The 18,615-nt window shown below is 39.1% G+C and overlaps 1 protein-coding gene across 1 annotated transcript in view; it reads right to left on the bottom strand.

Annotated features, from left to right (window-relative positions):
* Positions 1 to 3,191: 3,191 nt before the first annotated feature.
* CTPS2 (CTP synthase 2) overlaps positions 3,192 to 18,615 on the bottom strand; it is a 60,389-nt gene continuing 44,965 nt past the window's right edge. The window contains exons 15-19 of the mRNA XM_058859399.1: positions 17,223 to 17,278; positions 16,396 to 16,492; positions 14,906 to 15,050; positions 6,450 to 6,560; positions 3,192 to 4,780 (exon numbers count right to left, since the gene is read on the bottom strand). Coding sequence (XP_058715382.1) covers positions 6,491 to 6,560; positions 14,906 to 15,050; positions 16,396 to 16,492; positions 17,223 to 17,278 — 368 coding nt within the window. The 3' untranslated portion in view covers positions 3,192 to 4,780; positions 6,450 to 6,490. The remainder of the gene's footprint in view (positions 4,781 to 6,449; positions 6,561 to 14,905; positions 15,051 to 16,395; positions 16,493 to 17,222; positions 17,279 to 18,615) is intronic.

Raw genomic sequence — 18,615 nt, 5'->3', positions numbered from 1 at the left:
CAGGGAGGGAGGCACTACATGATAACTCATGATGACAGATTCTGCTGCTGCTGTGTTTTGTGTGGAGCTGGTCCCAGCAAGGGCAGTCAGAGATGTTTATCCAAGCACCACACAGGGAACACACAGGGACAAGCCCCTGGCTGGACCTCAACAAGAAAGGATTGCTAAATTCAAGGCTTTGGCTAACGTGAAAATGGGTTTGAGGCCCAAGAGAAGAATGAATTTTGTATTCTGGGGAAGTTCAGGCTATTCAGGGGTGAGACTGCTCAACTGAGCCCCCAAAAACAAGGGAGCCAGATACATTTAGCTGATTAGTAACAATGAGTAGACGGTAGTGACTGATTCCCAGTTCAGCACCTGCACGTATCAGGATCTATTATGCTTGGATTATGCTTGGACTGTGCTTTAATCCAAGACTTGGGTCGGTCCTTAGGTTATCCAAACAATGCTACTGTTAACTTCACTAGCATCTTCCAACTTTTCAGTTTCTTAAATTATTAACTAAGGGTCCACAGAAGTAGAAAAGATAGCCTTACCTTTCCAGGAGCATTCCTGAAACACAGAATGCTCTCCACACTTCAGGAAAAGCTGGTTTTCTAGGCTCTGGTCCAAATTTGTGAGAGCATGTTACCAGGAGTCCAATAAGGCAACCAATTTCTTCAAATGAATTAGGATGTTACAAGCAGGGAAAATATTCCATATGCAAACAAATCATCAAAGTCTAAAGATTAAAGTACACAATTTTTACAAGATGAAAGACATTTTAATAACTTTATTCCAGTAGTAGGTCAGCTAGGTCACAGCAGGATGTGAAATCCTGCAATCCATGAGGTATTTTAAAAAGCAAGAAACCAGACAATACTCAAGATTACTTACTTTTATATGAATAAAGAACAACAGAACTCATCCACTTCTGTGTTCCATGAAAAGTTAATTCACATTTTAAAATATAAAGTTTAAAAAATGTTTACAGATAAAATTAAGACAATCAACCAGAGACTGGAAAATCAGCATTTCTGGAATTCAGAGGGAATTTCCAACTGAGGCAACATTGACAATTTTTTTGGACATCTAATAGATGCTGATGTAAATATTCTGAACCATTTTAGGGGAGCTATATAAATATGAGCCTGCTGCATAGTAGAACATATGCAGACTCTTTTTGTGTAATTATTTTAGATGAGCTCTCAATCCATTTTATCCTGTTAGCACATGGTAGTTGCCAATTCAGACACAACTGAATACCTGAAAAATCTGGACAGTACCCAATAAAGGGAGAAATATCTGAGATACTAAGTTAATTTTCATCAAAAATACAAAGGCTGCTACCTGAGAAAATGTGAGAAATCCTGGAACAAAGTACCAACCATGTCAACAGTGGGGACAGGGTGAAGTGATAAGAGGAAGAGTTTGTCTGGATGTTATCACAGAGCTAACAGCTAGCAATTCACTTTGCTAGCAGGGAAAAACTAAGCACTGTATGGGATAAAATGCCAAGGCACAGAAATACACAACTCCCAAGCAGATGTCCCAGGGAAGAAGCCTCCTTCTGCTTGTGTGCAGGGATGAGATGTTATTCAATCCTAGCTACTGAAACAACTGCATCATTTGTTCACCTCCCTGTCATGCTGAGTGAGTTTCTTCAGAATGCTGGAAGAGGCCACATGTTCTCCTGAGGGCAATGTAATTCTGACTGCCCCTTGCTCCACCTCCCTTTCTCAGTAGGTTTTGGTCACCTCATGTATGCAAACAGCAAAGTTGTGGGAAACGAGCTTCAGCCAGTTCCATGCAGGATTCCACAGCCCCTGTTCTCTTGTGCTGATCTGGCTTTGCTGCCAGCTCAAGTCCTCTAGGCTGTAATCACACTCCCTACTGTCACTGATACAGAGTTTGGGGAGAATCTTTCATTTGCATTGCCATGGCAGCTGTAACACAGCTCTCATGAGAAGGTTAGCTCAGGTTGGTAAGTCAGTTGTTGTTTTTACACTTGACTCTCCCTTATCTCCTCGACATCATTTTGGGCAGCAAGCCCCTGCCCATGTGAGTGCTGACAATCTGCCTTTTCTTTCCTGAAAACTTCCTTTAACTTCCAGCTGCAATTCCTGCTTACACAGGTTCTTGCAGAAAACTCCACCTCTACTTTTAAGGTATTGCTCAAAGCTTCCAGTGTCTTCCTGGCAAGCCAGTGCTTAGATGCCTCTAGAGGATTTCAGGAGTATGCCAGAGTCCCATGAATCTCAGGTCACAGTAAGCCTTTTTTGGTACTACTCTGAATCAGCAGTCACACTCTATCTGATATTAATATGGTTCAGAAAAACAGCAACCTAATGCAGCATCTGGCCCACCCTCCCACAAGAATCCCTGATGAGGAATAGTGTATGTTTGGTCAAGCAAATCCTCCTTATTAGATCCAGCCTCTGCAGGTGTTACACACTAGCACATGAAGGTTATGTCTCCAAGCAGTTAAATCAGGGGAAGAAACCTCAGCTTCAGGGTAGTACACGTTCAGTACGTTAGGCAGGTGCTAAAGGACCGCACCTGTAAAGCTGACAGTGAAACAGGAACCCACAGTGCCGAGATGCAGTACTTGACTGGAAACACTCAGCAAGACAAAGTTCTGTCCACAGAATCACTTAAGTGCAATACCTGCCCTGCAGTCCCATCAAAAGGTGGATGCTGGTCCCCTTCTTTACAAACAAGTGCAGATTCTGGTCCAACTCAACCAAGCTACCAAACTTTCTGTGGCCCTTCACTGCGCTCCCTCCAGCTGGACCATGTCTCTCTCATACTGGGCAGCCCAGAGCTGGACACAGCACTCTGTGTGACCTCACCAGGACTAAACAGGGGGGAAGGATTGCCTTCCTCAGCCTGCTGGCAACACTCATAAGGCAGTCCAGGATCTGGCTGGAAAAGGTTTGTTTGCCTTCTTCCATTTCAGCATGCTGCTCCTTCTGTCAGCTCAAGTATGAGATGGATCTCTTGAGGCAGAGCACTGCTTTTACATGGAAGAGCACTGGCAAGGGTGCCCTTCCAGCTACACTTCAGGTTAGATGTCTTTTTGACCCCTCTTTTTTTTTTTAATAAATCACAGTTTCACACAGACAATACAACTGGGACATGATTAAATGACGAATTCTTTCCTTAACTCCACAATTCACAAGTATTGGCACCATGATTCCAAACACTTCCAAATAACTCCATTTATTGAAAATGTTTTGAAAATACATTCACACATTACAGACAATCCTAGGAAATCCTTCACTTTTCACAAAGCAGTGGCCAGTGTCTCTCAGTGGGGAAGACATACAGTGATACCAGTTCTGCTCTCAATATTTCTAAGGCACATATTCACAAACTACTTTAGGAAAGTGCAGCCATAAAAACACATTTTATGTTTCATTACCATTAAAGTTTCTTTTAGTGAAGAAACAAATTCCTGTGTAACCTGAGATTTTCTAGAGCAATGCACAAATCTCAATCTTGCTGTTTTACAAAGCTGTAATAAGGAACACAGTGCTTATTTTTGTGAAGATATTGACTTCTGATGAATTAAAGAAGATACTTTGCCCAAAACCAAAATGAAACACAACACTCAAAATTTAGAATTTTTCTTCATAGGAAGGTGTTTTCCAAGCATCTGGAGCCCATCAGTTACACAGCTCAGGTTCAGGTGACAGGTTTGATGATGTCCCACTGCTAATGGGATCCTTACACCCCTTACACCCTAATGCTGCCTCACACCCAGAACAGCACCTCTCATCTTCCTCTTCTGTCCCACCGGTTCAGGCTCCAGCCCTGGCTTGTGCAGGGCTGCTGGCAGTTGTGATGCAGTGGAGTAACTTGTGGTTTCTAAATTAAAACACATAATTCCATTCTGTTTGGGAATAAGTGCAACAATGATGGAGTGGTCACAGGATGCAGGAAAACAAGGGTGAACCTTACATAATTCATTTCATACTTATTTACTGCAATTAACTGAGTGTGGCACAGCTGGAGCCCAGATAACACCCCAGGTTTATGACTGGTTTTTCTACAACTTTCACACAAGCGTTAAAACTGGAGCTTAATATATGAACGTATTTACTTTCTTACAAAATGCAAATATGAAACCACTTTTTAATACCACTTCTGTAATTCTGTAGGTCAGAATTATGTTCAGTATTATCAGACTTCCAGGAGAAATAGAGCAAATGAATTTATGTGAAATCAAATCACTTACAAAAGCAAAGTGAAAAAACTTGAATCCAACATTAATTACTATAATCACATAGAGCTGAGATACAGCAATCATTTTTCATTTGTACATATTGAACAGCAAAAAAAGTAAAAAAAAATATATATACAAGCTCAATAGGGAAAAAAACCCGGAACAGTTTTCTGCTGCTCAGAGTAAGACCATTTTCCCTTAAACGTTTTAGTGCATTCCCCACCACATTCCCAAGAACTAATGTATTTTTTCTTCCTGTTCCAAGGCCAGCTGAAATCAGCCAAATCTTCCTTCAAATCAAGAAAGATGTGAACTAGTGAATTGATACATATTCACCTGAGATTACTCTGAAATATAGGACAAGATAATAATGATTAACAGCTAAGGTGCACAACCTTTTGGTAACTTTTGCAGAGAAACAGCATTTACACAGAACAGTTTTTGCTACAGAACAGTAAAACTGTCATCTGCAATGAGAATTATTGAACATAGTAGAGGAAGAAACAGTAGGAGAACTGCAAGCAGCTTACTCTTCTACTTTCTTCTATTCAATAATGTCCTGTTTCCAAGTTTCTGTAACATAAAAAGAGGGAGAGGAAGGAAGAATAAATGTAAAAAAATCCATTATTAAAAATATTTCATCTGTAACTCAGTTTATTTCATGCTTATGTAATTTTCATTCAAATTTGTTAACTCATTTCAAAGTAGTCCTATGCAAATTCTACAAATAGATGCATTTTATATGCATCAAAGAGCCTAAAGTGAAACCACAAAGCTAAATATAGTCTACATGTGTATCCCGCTCTGATTAATGTAGAATTAATCATAAGATTAAAAAAATAAATAAGCCAATGCTTTTCTCATTTTTTTATATCTGGATTTAGTTATTTAATCTTTTCTAGAGTAATTCTGTTGAATAACAATTGGTAGCCACTAGTGACATGTTCAAACAAAGTCAGCCTGGCTACTGATACCCACTTAAAAGCATCACGAAAGTACATTCATCCGAGCACTGAACAAGTCACGCTGCAACAGTAAACAGAGAACTACCATTCATAAATTCCACTGAGGAAAGCAAGGGCTTTTCCAGAGGGACTGTCCTGTACCTTGTGCTGCTCTCAATAAACCATTGTGATGTTTGGAGGTGGGAAGGATCCAGGCAAGAATGAAAAGGAACATTGTCTACTTGTTTTTTGGTTATTTTAGGACAGGTATCAGTACTGTATGTACATGTACCAGGTCATTAAATCGCTTAACACTCTGTTCTTCGCTCTCGTGATTTGGGGATGGATCGTTATCTTTAACATGCTGTACAGGAGAGCAAAAAAGAATTCAATTGAAAATCCCAGAAGAAACCCATGCATCTAAGGGCTGAACTCAAATTTCTAGTATCTCATGCCCCTACTTTGATCAGGAGACCATGAGGCAGAAATGCATCATTCATATGTAGCCTTAATTGTCTGCTTGCCACAGATGCTTAGTGTCAACACCATGTGAGACCTAAGCAGAGGGGAAAGTTATGCCCTCCTTAAAAAAGTGCTCAGAAATACTGAGAAGCTGAATGAGAGTGTCATACCAGACCCAGCTCTGATGAATCTGCATAGGAAAAATAAGGTAAGACAAAGTTTCAAGCCCAGACCCTGCGAAGATCAGGTGTTTCACAGGAAATACAACCTCCAAACTAAAAGGAAATATATGACTACGATCTTTACAGGTGAATAAAGAACCAATGCAACATCACTTTGGCAAAGCCTATGGCAAACAAAGCTACAATTTTATAAAACCTGTTTGTATCTCTATCACTCTGCAGATTAAATACAAGAATTTATGTTGGGATGTCTTTGTCCTATCAATGCATCAGATACAATTATAGGTGAATATTAAGGCAAAAGAAAAAGTAATGTCTATACAGTGTAGTAGAAGTGATTCCAAATTGTAAACTGAAGACACAAAAAGAAAAATGTATTTTTAAAATGTATTTTTAGTATATCTTCAAACACTAGCATAACTTGGTTTTGTACAGCATCCTACATAAAAGATGTATCCAAAATACTAAGCAGACTTTAACATCTCAATTTCAGAGTTAAGCAGCAGAAGAGGAAACAATTAAATGCTACAGACAAGAAAGAAGACATAAGTTCTCAGATGGGACTTGAAATAAATGGGAGAATTAAGTTAACTTTATCTCCTAAGTCTAGAATAAATCAGCGTCATAAAGCAGTATCGAAACATTTCAGTTTACCTCAATAGCATCATCCATTTCTGTGCTCTCATATAATCATTTCAGCTTGTGTCAGAATAAGGAAACTCTTTTTCCGGAGAGCTGTCATCACTTAGGTCACTGTAGCTGTCACTGTTGGAACCAAAAACAATTCAGAAATATCTAAACCAAGTATTTTATATCAAGCCCTCCAACCCATGATGCATATAATCAACACTTTCCTCAAATGCAACCCATTTCCATAATACTTCTTTAGGCTCATGCTAAAAACATGGTATTTTAGAACACCTTCCTCTAAAGGAATAGGCTGAAGTTTGGAGTTTAAGACTTGATGTGAAATAATACTCTGCCTGATAAATAATATGTTCAATTTCTTTTTGCTTGACTCCTGTACATTAATTCTGCATTTTGTTGGTGCTGCATGTCTATGGTCATGGTTAACAAGATAGATAATAACAGGTATTCAGAGCTAAAAATAAAAGGAATTTCTCCCTTATGGTAAAGAAAACCATTGTTTTAACCACAACAGCAAAAAAGTTAAGACAACTTTATTAACTCACAATTCTTCAATTTACACTTAAATGACAATTCTTGCTCTCCTAGTTGGAACAGAAACAATTTTCATTGCACCAAGCAATATTCTGACAGTTTTTCTAGAGGTTTTATCCCCTTTTGCTGTGTCCTGGGAGAAGCAGGCTGGTTTTCAGAGACCAAACTGCCATGCAAGTGATTGCTTTCTAAGTGGCAAGAACAAGGAAACAAGTGAAGAACAGGAATCACCACAGTCACTGAGAGAAAGAAGTGCCCACAAACCACATTTTCAATCAGTGTGCTGTCTATTGGGTCTCCAAGTCTATCTTTAATCTCAGTGCACTTCAGAAGTGCCTCCAGCCTCAACCCCTCCCTACTATATTTCACTTCTACGGTCTGTTTTCCAGATATTTTCATTTCCCCAGATGAGAAGCCAGCAAAGGGAGCCCAGGGAACTGATAGGTACATTTGAGCAGCAGTAATTCTCGTCGGTCCTGTGACCCTTCAGAGCACAGGCCATGGTGGGTACAGGTGGGGATCTCAGACCTCATTTGTGTGGGAACATCATGACAGCCTTGGGTACCAACTCTATGGCAGCCACTGACTGCACAGCTGTCTTGTCACACCTCCCCTTTCCCACACACCCCTTCATCCTCCACACAACAGGACCCCACTCACTCGTGTTCCCCATCTCTGGGCACGATCTCCCACTGAGACATCAAGCCCATGACCCATCCAGACAGAGCCTTATCAGGGAAGCAGTGACTGCCTGCTGGGTAATGCTTCGAGGCAGCCATGCAGCCCCACAGCTGGACATCTTTGATGAGACTGCACTGTGGAACAGTCAACAACTGCACTCAGCTACCTGGTGCTTGTTACTGAACACTGCTTTGGAGCCTGAATTTCATCCTCTCTTCTTAGAGAGAAAAGGAAAACCAAAGAAAGAATAGGTAAAAAAACCAGACACTTAAACAGAGTGGGACAGGAGGAATGGTACCAACAGTCACCTCATTTTATTTCTACCTCTGGTAGGAAAGTCTCCCACAGTTACTGCAAGTCACTGTACCAAATTTGTGTAAAACAGCATAAATATCCTGGCTGTCCAAACATTAAGACTTTGTCTACAGCATTCTGCCCTTTCTTTGCATGACATGCACACTGCTGATGTGGTTCTTATAAAGGGTGTATCATATCAGGCTAGTGTGAAATGCTCAATTTGATCATTTCATCGGCTGGTGATCAATTACCCAGTTCAAGTGAGGAAAGTGTTGTTGACAGTATGATCAAACATGCCAGATGCACACAGACAAACACAACATCACCAACATTGTACTTACTTTTTTCTGAAAGTACCCATGGAAACATGGAACAAAAATTCAGTATTATTAAAACAGTTTTGCATTTTCACATCACAGCAAAATAGCAAATACTGTCCACAGAACAGAGAATATAACTGACTGTAGAGAACTGAATAATCTTATGACAGCCCTGATTTAAGTACAAAGTCTTCAGAGAATTTTTTTTTTTAAATTAGTTCTGCTGCCCAGTGGCAACCACAGCCCAAAAACATGCCAGAGCTTTGTAAACAACACAATATGGGAGTCAGACGCTTATGTAAAAGTGCTCACTGACCAACGAGGTGAGTGGAGAACTGCCCAGCTTCATCTCTTGGAGGCAGTCAGGTGCTGATCCCCACCCCGAACTCTCATCACAGGTCCTCTCCCACTCAGTGACACAGGTTTTAGAGGGATTCACCCACAGAAGTAGTCACACAGCCTGGATGCTTCTGTGATTTCACTGACTTACCACCCAAACTTCTTAAGCCTGTTTTCAGTTTGCCGAAGCTCAGGCTCACTTGGCCACTAGTGCAGAGGCTAAAACATTTACTCAGCCCAGGACAATTTTGTTCCTGTTCTCACGCTACCCAATTTCAGTACAAGATTTGACACCACATCCCAAAGAAGGGCTGTCATCATCACATTCTTGACTCCTGCAGCAGCACCTCACAGTCTCCTCCACTTTAGGGCGGCTCTATGGGGTGTAAGTCACTTTTATGTCTCACAAGCAGGCCACAGGGCAAGAAAGGCAGGGGAAATACCCAGGAAAGCATCAGCCCTTGGGCTTCAGACTCAGGTAGCTGTCAGTCTCACAGTTTCAGCTGCTTGAATTATATGTCTAAGCACGCCCAGAACCTGTGGCATCATCTTAAAAATAACACCTTGAGCCCCATGGAAACCTGAACTTCAAGAGTTAGGCTGCCAGCGGACTTGAAAGCAAAGAGGGATTCGTGAAACTTGGCATATCTACACCTGTGTGCCACAGCTTCAAACCAGCACTGGTGTCAGGTTTCTAAGATTTACTCTGATGTCAAACATATTAGTATAATGTGTATTCTGAAGGAAAATTGTAGATGACATTAACCATAAGCAAGTCATCTTTTCTCTTTGGAATACATGTGTACTTTGCTCCAAATTACAATGAGTTGTACACAGATGTTAAATACAAAACCCAAATGGATGCTTCACGCTCACAGTTGTTAATATTAAGTAAACTTATTTAAATCTGCTGTCTGTAAAAGTGGTGGTGATGAGACATCAAATAAGCCCAGCTTTCCTTAATGAAATGCTTTTTAACACTGAGCCAAACACTGAAAAAATACACTTATATTTGCTTCAGCAAGCTTTCTCTGTTTGTGTTCAAATTAATTACTAATTATCTTGGGCAGCAACCTGACACCCACTTCATCCAATTTGCAACAATTCTTGCAACAGCAAGAATTTTCTCTAACCACAAGGAGCTGCTGAGCAGATCAGAGGCCACAAGTTCTAAGACCTAACTCCAACAGGGTTTTTTTTGTGGTTTTGGTTTTTTGTGGGTTTGTTTGTTTGTTTTGTGGGTTGGTGGTGGGGTTTTTTTGGGTGGTTGGTTGGTTTTTTGTGAGTTTGGGTTTTTTTGGTTGGGTTTTTTTGTTTTGTTTGTGTTCGTTTGGGTTCTTGTTTTTTTAGGGATTTTCGGTTGTTCGGGGGAGGGTTTTGTGTCTTTTTGGGGTTGTTTTGTTTTGGGGTTTTTTGGTTGGTGGTGGTGGTTTTTTGGGGCTTTTTTGTGGAATCTTGAGTATGAAGTGGCAACCAAGGGAAAAAAACCAACAAAACTCTATGCAGTGTCAGTGCATCCAGTTAGTCATTTTAGTCATTACAATGAAGAATTTTGGTCTCTTCATTCCTGTAAAATGTGTACTCTGTGAACATTCTGTTTTACACTCAGAAAATCCAGATCAATATTCTTTAGAAACAAAGTATTTGGCAGTTTGAGGGGAGCATTTCTTTCATTAATTTTTAATGTATAATTGACAAAAAACTCTTTTTCCAGAAATGGAAGGAATTAAAACAGTTACCACAGTAATGCTATGCCCTGCAAGAAGCCAAGCTAAGTGCATTTCTTCCTCAGTGCAAATTAAAGATACATGAAGTACAGATAAATTTAGTACAGGCTGCAGTTGTTTAAGTTGTTTAACTTCTGAGGACTCAGCAAAAGGAAATCTGCAAATTATTATAATTTCTTCCCCCCCCAAAAAAAGCTGAATTATTAAAATTATGTCATTAAAACATTACTTTGAATAAATGCATATTTGATTGTGCAATGGTTATAATTGCAGTCACCCATATTCTTGGTACATATTTTTATGATCATTATATGGTCATAAAAATCATAGATATCATTTAAGGTCATAAAAATTGTATCTATCATTTAAAATTATGGTCATCATGTTACATTATGCTTCCATAAAACATCATTTCATCTGGGAATCCCTCAGCAAAAACCCAAAACTCCCCAGTTCTGACCTGCCAGCCACCTGCAGTCATACATCTGGACCTAGGATAGTATCTTGGATAGGCACCAGCAGCTCACTACAATCACTGGAAAGAAACAGGCACTGGCAGAGTTCTATGCATAAATGACCCACAGAACAGTTATGACAAGCTATTTGGTTCCTTAAAGTACATTTTCACTTAAAAACTATATTAAAAGACTTAAGGTGACTAGTTCAGAAGGGTTTTCTCTGTAAACATCTAACATAGTGATATAACTAGCCATTACTAAGTACCAGTAGGGTTAAGAAAGGATTTCCTTTAAAACTTTTCTGTAGTTTTCTGTAAGAGCTCTGAGAGTAACAGGGTCTTTGCTGTCCCAACCATCCCCACCTGGGACGCAGTCACTTGTCTTCTGTGGCGACTGTGGTGACAGTGAGGACACCATCCCTACCAGGACAGCTCCCACCCCTGGCTCCTGGAGTGTCATCTTTTGTGGAGCAGCCCCCCTCTTGCTGCTCTCTTGACAATCTTCAAATCCCATTTTCTTCAAATCACATCTGGATTTGGCCAATGGCAGAAGCATGATGCTGTGCCAAATGTGTTCTTGACTGGGAACAATGTACAGGGGACATGAGGCACCAGAATGTGTCACACAGATTGTTTCCTGTTCTGTTCATAGCTGCTTTCCTCCACAGCTGATCCAAGAGATAGCTGGACCATGCTAATGCAGTAAGCACCATATGGGCAAATTTTCTGAGTTTTTTTGTATTCCTGTCTCTGAACACAGCTCATATGTCATCTTCCATTAATAATTTGCTCAGAACTCAAAAGAGCACTCTGTGACTAGATGGCATTGGAGTGGTGCCTCACATTAGCATATTCACTAATGCTTTGCAAAAGTTTTTTTTTGGCAGTAGTCAGTGTTGCCTACACTTACTCACCTAGGAACACCTCTAATTTCCTATATTTCCTCCCTTGTACTGGGATATTTGTGTTTAAATTACTTATCTTTAGCTTCTTATCCTCTTCCTCCAAAGATGTCATTATATTCAGCAGGGATTACTAAATTCCCTACATATCTTTTTGTTACTTCTTTGTTCTGAATACTGCTTTCAGTTCTTATTCAAATGATATTATTTGCAAATATAATTAATGCACTCGGGCTTTCTGTTGCAGGCCATTAATAAAGGTGCTGGTTGTAAACAAAGAAGAAATAAAGCCTGCTGATGCTAAACTGGATAAGGGGGAAAAAAACAAAACAAAACAAAACAAGCAACATGGCTTTATTGTACTCCAGTGGTTTTGCAACCCATATTATACTGTTCCCAAAGATAAGTCAGTTTTTATTAATTTTTCCAAATGAAACTACATAGATTTCAGTAAAAGCCAACAACATTACATGTGATGGTCCCCTCTTCATCCACTGGTTTCCTATTAAAACCCATTGTTTTCTCTTATAAAGCAGCATATTTGTGGGTATTGTACACATTGAGTCTCATGTTGGTTTGGTTTTCTCTGTCCTTGAAAATGAAAATATAAACTGGCAGCTTCCCACCACATTCCTCACTTCTATATAAAATGGTGACTTCAGTATTTCCATGGAAATGTTTGGCAAAGGTCATGACCTAAAACCATTCATAAGGAAATGAAGTGCAGGACTTTGATGGTTGGGCACTCGTGCCATAAAGCACAAGAGGCTGAAACCACAAAGGTAATTTGGGTGCCCAACTAGTACTTCAGGTAAATAAGTAACAATTTATCACTGAGTTACTCTGATCCTTTGCTCAGTTCTTGACTGCCTCTTGGTGTATACACCGAAGTTTCTAGGAACTAAATTTCCCACAGAGGACACTTTCCAGTCTCAAACTAGGTATGCTCACGCCTATGTGGGCCTGTGTCTGTACTAGACTAGGCCTTACAAAAAATTTAAGAGACAGTTTATTCACTTTCATTTATTTAGGGCACTCTCCCGGAAGTTGTAATGCACCCTTTAATTTATTATTAGCTTTGCTTACAAGCTAGGGCTTCTGTCCAGGTGTCAAATATTCTAAAATTGCACTCTGATTATGGGGCTGTTAAATGTTCTGGAGTAATAATTTCCTGTTAAGACTCTCATGCTGAAATACGTATTTCCTTTTGTCTCAGGACTTCATCATTCACTCTCTTTTCAGTGTTTATGGCAGCCTTGCATAGGTGATCTGCTCATCTTGCTGGTTTCCACAAATTCTCTTGCAGCTTACTCTGCTGTAGTCAACAGCACGACTACAACTCACGTGGGTGGTGCTGGATGAGGTGTGCAGAAAATCCTCTCCTCATATTTCTTTCAGCCTTGCTAGGACATGCCTTAGCTTTACAACTCAATGAAATCACCAGCATTCTGGGGTTTAAAGGTTTACATTGGAAATCTTTCCACTCAGCAGGTAGGTATGTTAATATGAGTGTGTGTGCTGTAATTAACATTGCAATTCCCTCCTGAACATTCTTCTGTACAAAATCTTCCTCTTTCAGCCTGAAAATGCCTTCCTATTCCAGTGCTGTCTCTCAAGACGCACAGGTGTATTGCTTCATTGCTGTGTAACTAGATAAATAGCAAAATCTGTAATTTTATATAGTAAGTTTTGGGGTGTAGATTTTTGACTTTGCTAAATGTTTAATTAAATTAAAATTAGAAGTTTATTCTATGAACATGAAGAAAAAGAGTTGGGTATACATTTTGAATGATTAATTCAAGTAAGTCTAAGCGGGGAAAATTCAGTAATGGCTGAAACTTTAGACCAAGGTTAGATAGCATAGTTGTTATAATGCTAAGGGATGTAAAGTAGCAGGACACGTGCAGAGGACTCATTGAAAATAAAGTAATTTTTCTTTATCTCAGAGAAATAAATAGGGTTACTTATGGGACAAAGCAGTGTAAGAGAGGATATTGGGGCCTGTGAAGTGAGATATAGTGTGAGTCAGAGTGCCCATCAAGAGGATAAGACTGAAGATCACTGTGATCGAAGACTCTGCCTTGCCAAGCACCACAAAAATTTGATCTGTGTATTGCACCAGCACACCTTTTAACTTTTAACACACTTTTCCCACTTGTACCAATAACAGGCTAAGATAACAGGAGTGTTTCAATCAAGCTGTAGATCAGAAATTCATTGAAAATTCATGTGAATAAACATTGGTACGTGTAAAGGAGTAGGGAACCAAAACAGATTGGTCTGGTCTGGCCTGGCTGTCTTCCCATTAAAACTCAAACTTGAATAAAATTTCTATTCCTCTCTTAACAAACAGACATTATTTTAATAGTACACACACACACACAAAATGCCCAGCCTTCAGAATTAATAAGTTTGGTGTCTTGTTTAGAGGAAAAGCCAACATGCTAGAGTTGGATCTGTTCACTGTTACTATTCAGTCATTTTATGATTTAATTTTTTTTTGTCATTGCTCCCAAGATTTCCCTTCGAATTCTTTATTATTGCTATTATAATGAAATTTTAACTGTTATTAAGATTATTGAAATAAACAATTTCAAAAAACATTGGCTAAAAAAACATTGGTACATTCAATAAACCAAAGGCTCTGTGTCCAAGAGACCAAGGACAGAGTTTTGGCTGAACCATTCAGCTCTGACCTGGATCCAAATCCTTCTGTAAGTCTAAAGATATCCCAACTGTTTTATTTCAGGCGTGTCTCTGAAAGATAATACTTATTTAGCTACTGCAAAATAAAATCAGTGTTTTCTTTGTTGTTGCTATCATCATTCAAGTACAACTAGGTACAAATTTCACTTCACTGCTTGATCCTCTAGCAAATCTCTCCCTATGAAGCTACTGTCAATGGAAGTTAACACAGGAGGCTGCCATCTTCATTTCAATTTATTAACAGTTTTTGCTTTTTTTCTGATTGTAATGTGAGGTTCTGGCTTTAGCCCTAACAGCCTCTGAAAAGGAAGAAGTGAGGAACTGTGCTTCCTTCTTACAGGTTATTTTACACCCAGGTATAGGACAGGCACACACAGCCACAAGTAAATCAATATGTGAAGAACTCCTTTTCCTCTTCTCGGCTTCTGAATTGAAGGATGGGATAGTGCCTCCAAAACTGTGACTGGCAAATTGCAGGCAAGCAACAAAGAAAGATTACCTTGGGGACAATTTACATCCACGCTGCAGGTATGCATTCAGTGTCCCAGTTGCTGCTAGCAACAGTCCAAGGTATGGAGGTGAAGGTTTCATAGGTCTGGAGGAAAATTCCGGGTGGAACTGAACTCCCACAAAATATGGGTGATCTACAAGATAGACATCAAAAAAAATTACACAATTTAGGAAGAAAAAGTAGAAAAACTTTTCGTAAAAAACCTTATTGAAGATTTCAGACTAGTGTCCAGAAGCCAGAGCAGCACATGTGAATTTTGTGGAAAGAAAACTTCTTTCCACAAAAAGCAACTGACAACAGAGGCAGGTTAGTAGGGCAAACTAAGGAAAAATCATCCTATGATTCAAAAAAATAGAATAATAAACCTGTACCAACATGTAAGGGTCGGGGGAGAGGGGCACAACTGGAAAAGTCACAGAGTTTACATTTATCATAGTATTTTTCTTACTATTTTGGTTTCCAGTATCTATTTATGCATGTCTATTCACAGCAGGGACAAACTCAAAGTTAAATCAGGTTGCTAACAGCTTTGTCTAGTCAAGTTTTGAAAGTCTCTGCTGCAAGAATGAAGATTTCACAAACTCTCTAGGTAATATACTCCAGCAATGTCATATACTTTGGCTATACTGGATGTATACACATTTCATATACTCAAGCAAAATGAACACATATTGGGACCTGACCAAGAATATTTGAGAGTGCTTAGGGAGCAGGACAATGTCACTGTGAAACTGGCACATAGATAAAAATCTATAAAAGGCCAGAGGTCCCTGATGACTAGAAAAAGGCAGTCATCATACCCTTCTTCAAGACAAAAAGAAGGACCCAAGGAACAACAGAACATTCCTGACCTTCAGAACATGAAGGTTAGGAAGACTGGCACAACAAGCCTGAGAAGAATCTGTCTTTGGATGCAAGGAGAGCACTGGCTTTCCTTAATTCTGACTTTAGCAAAGCGTTTTATATGGTTTCCTTTTCTTTAAGTTGGAAGATGTGGACTGTGGGTAGACCACATAGTGTGTTAAAAAAATGGCCAGACTTCTGGGTTCAAAGAACAGTGGTGAGTGGTCCAAGCAACAGCATACTTGGAGATACTCAAAACTTGACTGATACAACTGTGGAGAACCTGACCTGTATTTGAAGGTAGCCCTGTGCTGAAGCAGAAGGCTGGACTATATGACCTCCCAAATCCCTCAATGATTCTATATAGACAAATCCCAAGCTAAATTTAGGACCTTTTGGAAAAGGAGCACTTTTGTCCCACATAATCAAATACAGGCACAGTCTTTGCAAAGTGTAAGACTTTTCCTAATCTGAATTTTCACCCATTGTAATACACAAGTGGAGTTAGCAGCATCCCCCAAAATAATCCTGGTTGTTATGACAGCTAAATTTTGTGCCTCCATCAAATTCAACAACCTATAGCTTATACAGTTTTAATAGATGCACGAAGTATTACAAACAAGTAAGACACTCACTCTCCAGTTCAATAATTTCCATCCTGTTCCCCTCTGTATCATGGCCAACAAATTTCAAACCTTTCTCTTCAAAGCAGTGAGTCAATTCTGGGTTCACCTGAAACATTGAAAGCAATAATAATTGTAGTTCTGTTTAGTTTTTGGCTTTAACAAACAGTAGCAGTTAATGGCAATAGTTTTTACATGCATACAAGAATGAAGAGAATTGGCTAAGGGTTGGGAACTTTTGTTTTCTTGTTTTAACAACTCTGGCATAAATTTGTGAAAGTGGACATGTTTATTAAATAAAGAGACAAATCAGTAATTTTAAAAGTTACTATGCAACATTCAAAAATTAAAGCCAAGGTCCCTCCTGCTTGCTGCCCTCTTGAATCCAAGCAGCCTGCATTCCCTCTTTTCTAAATGGCCCACTAGATATAAACTGACCTCCCCTTTGAACACTGCATTTCACTGGTTATGACAAAGGCTGTGACGCAGCTCTTCCTTCAAACTGAGGAGCTCTGCAGTGAGCTGTCTCATTTCCTTGATGATGTTTTAACCACTCAGTTAATATCCAAACTTTGCGCAGGTTTACTACCACCACGTTCTCCTCCCTTTTAAAGAAAGTTAATATTATCTCAATCAGTTACAGCATGCACATATCGGATGGTTCATGCCCCTTTAGAGACACTGATGGAGTCAGATCCCTTTTGAACTACCTCAGAGATAACTCCAGGAGTCCACCTCTTGTGTGTCTCCTTGAATGACAGTGTTTTGAAAGTATTCAGGCACCTTATCTCAGGTGTTTGCACACACAGGAGTGGACCCATACAAAGGACAGTGTTTACCTCGTATCGATGCCTGTGTCGCTCCTCTACAAACATTTCATCACCATAAAGCTTCCCTGAATATACGACAAAAGAGAAATTAAAGCCAGTGTGTTGCTTTAATAGTTGCTACAATTATTCCTGGTAACTTAAACCTCAAAAAAGTCACATTTAACACATGTTAAACATAACAAGATATTATTCACCTCACTGCATTCTTCTGTTCATCCTGAGTGATGACTAGTTCCTTTTAATTTACTGTTACCTGAGTTTATTCAGGATTCATATTCAACACCCCTTGACTGGAAATAGCTTAGGCAGACTAGAATCCAAACCTGTTTTAACTAATTTAAACTGTACAGCTAAATTAAAAAAAAATAAAAAAAGTCTGAGTGAACCAGCAATGTAAAATCCCTTCAGGGTTTTACAACAGTTGCACACAAAAAATGCAGGCAAGGAAGCCTTTTAGTAGCATCTGTTCCATTTTAATAGGTTATGCATGGCACCTGGCATAGTACCTCCAAAGAACAAACAGACTATTGCTTTCCTGTTTTCCTGATCTCATTACCCAAATGATTATTGCAGTCTTCTGTGCATCATCTTGAACACTCCACATTTCACAGCAACAAGTTAGAGGTATGCAGTAAACCAGATTTTAATCATATCTCTTACTTATAATCATGGCTCAAATTTTGCTCTCAATTTACAATAAGCCCATGAGAATTACTGTCTTGCTAAGGGAGTGGTACATGAACCAAGCCAAGAACATCTTTAAAAGTTGTGGAATAATAGCATTGCCATTTTCCAAAAAATAGTATATGTCTTAATTTTAAGGGACCACCTTTTCAAAACTATTATTTCCATCCAAGTTGTAAAGAGTAAGAAAAAGAAATCAGATTTCCCGATTAAACTATCATAGCTTTTTATGATTCTTTCTAAAGATCTAAACAGATCTAAACAACCCTAAATATTGCTCAAGAGTTACAACACAGGTTGATTTTTATTAACTTTCCCAAGAAGTGTTTAGGTCACACAAAAATTTGTACACTATGATGTGCATATCACATATAAGCAAACTATCACCCAGGCTAGTTAGATCACTAGTATGGGCATCTCTAGAACTGCAGATTTTTCATTAAATGATATTAATATTATATTATATAATACCATATATATATTATATTATGGTATTACACTTTGGTCTCCTACAGAAGTAGATGTCATTTTTAAATACTCAGAAGGATACATTCCTTAAGTTTAACATAGCTAAAGACAGAACAGCTCAGATCAGTATTAGGGGCAGGGCAATGTAAGAAATACACACTTATTTAGTCAATGGACAAGAATCTATTTTTTATACCTTTGCAGCATCATCCACATTACTATGTAAAATTGTCTGATTTTTGTCAGACAA

This window comes from Poecile atricapillus, chromosome 1 (assembly GCF_030490865.1).
Source record: "Poecile atricapillus isolate bPoeAtr1 chromosome 1, bPoeAtr1.hap1, whole genome shotgun sequence".
Lineage (NCBI taxonomy): Eukaryota > Metazoa > Chordata > Aves > Passeriformes > Paridae > Poecile > Poecile atricapillus.
This window is presented reverse-complemented; position numbering and strand designations above follow the sequence as displayed.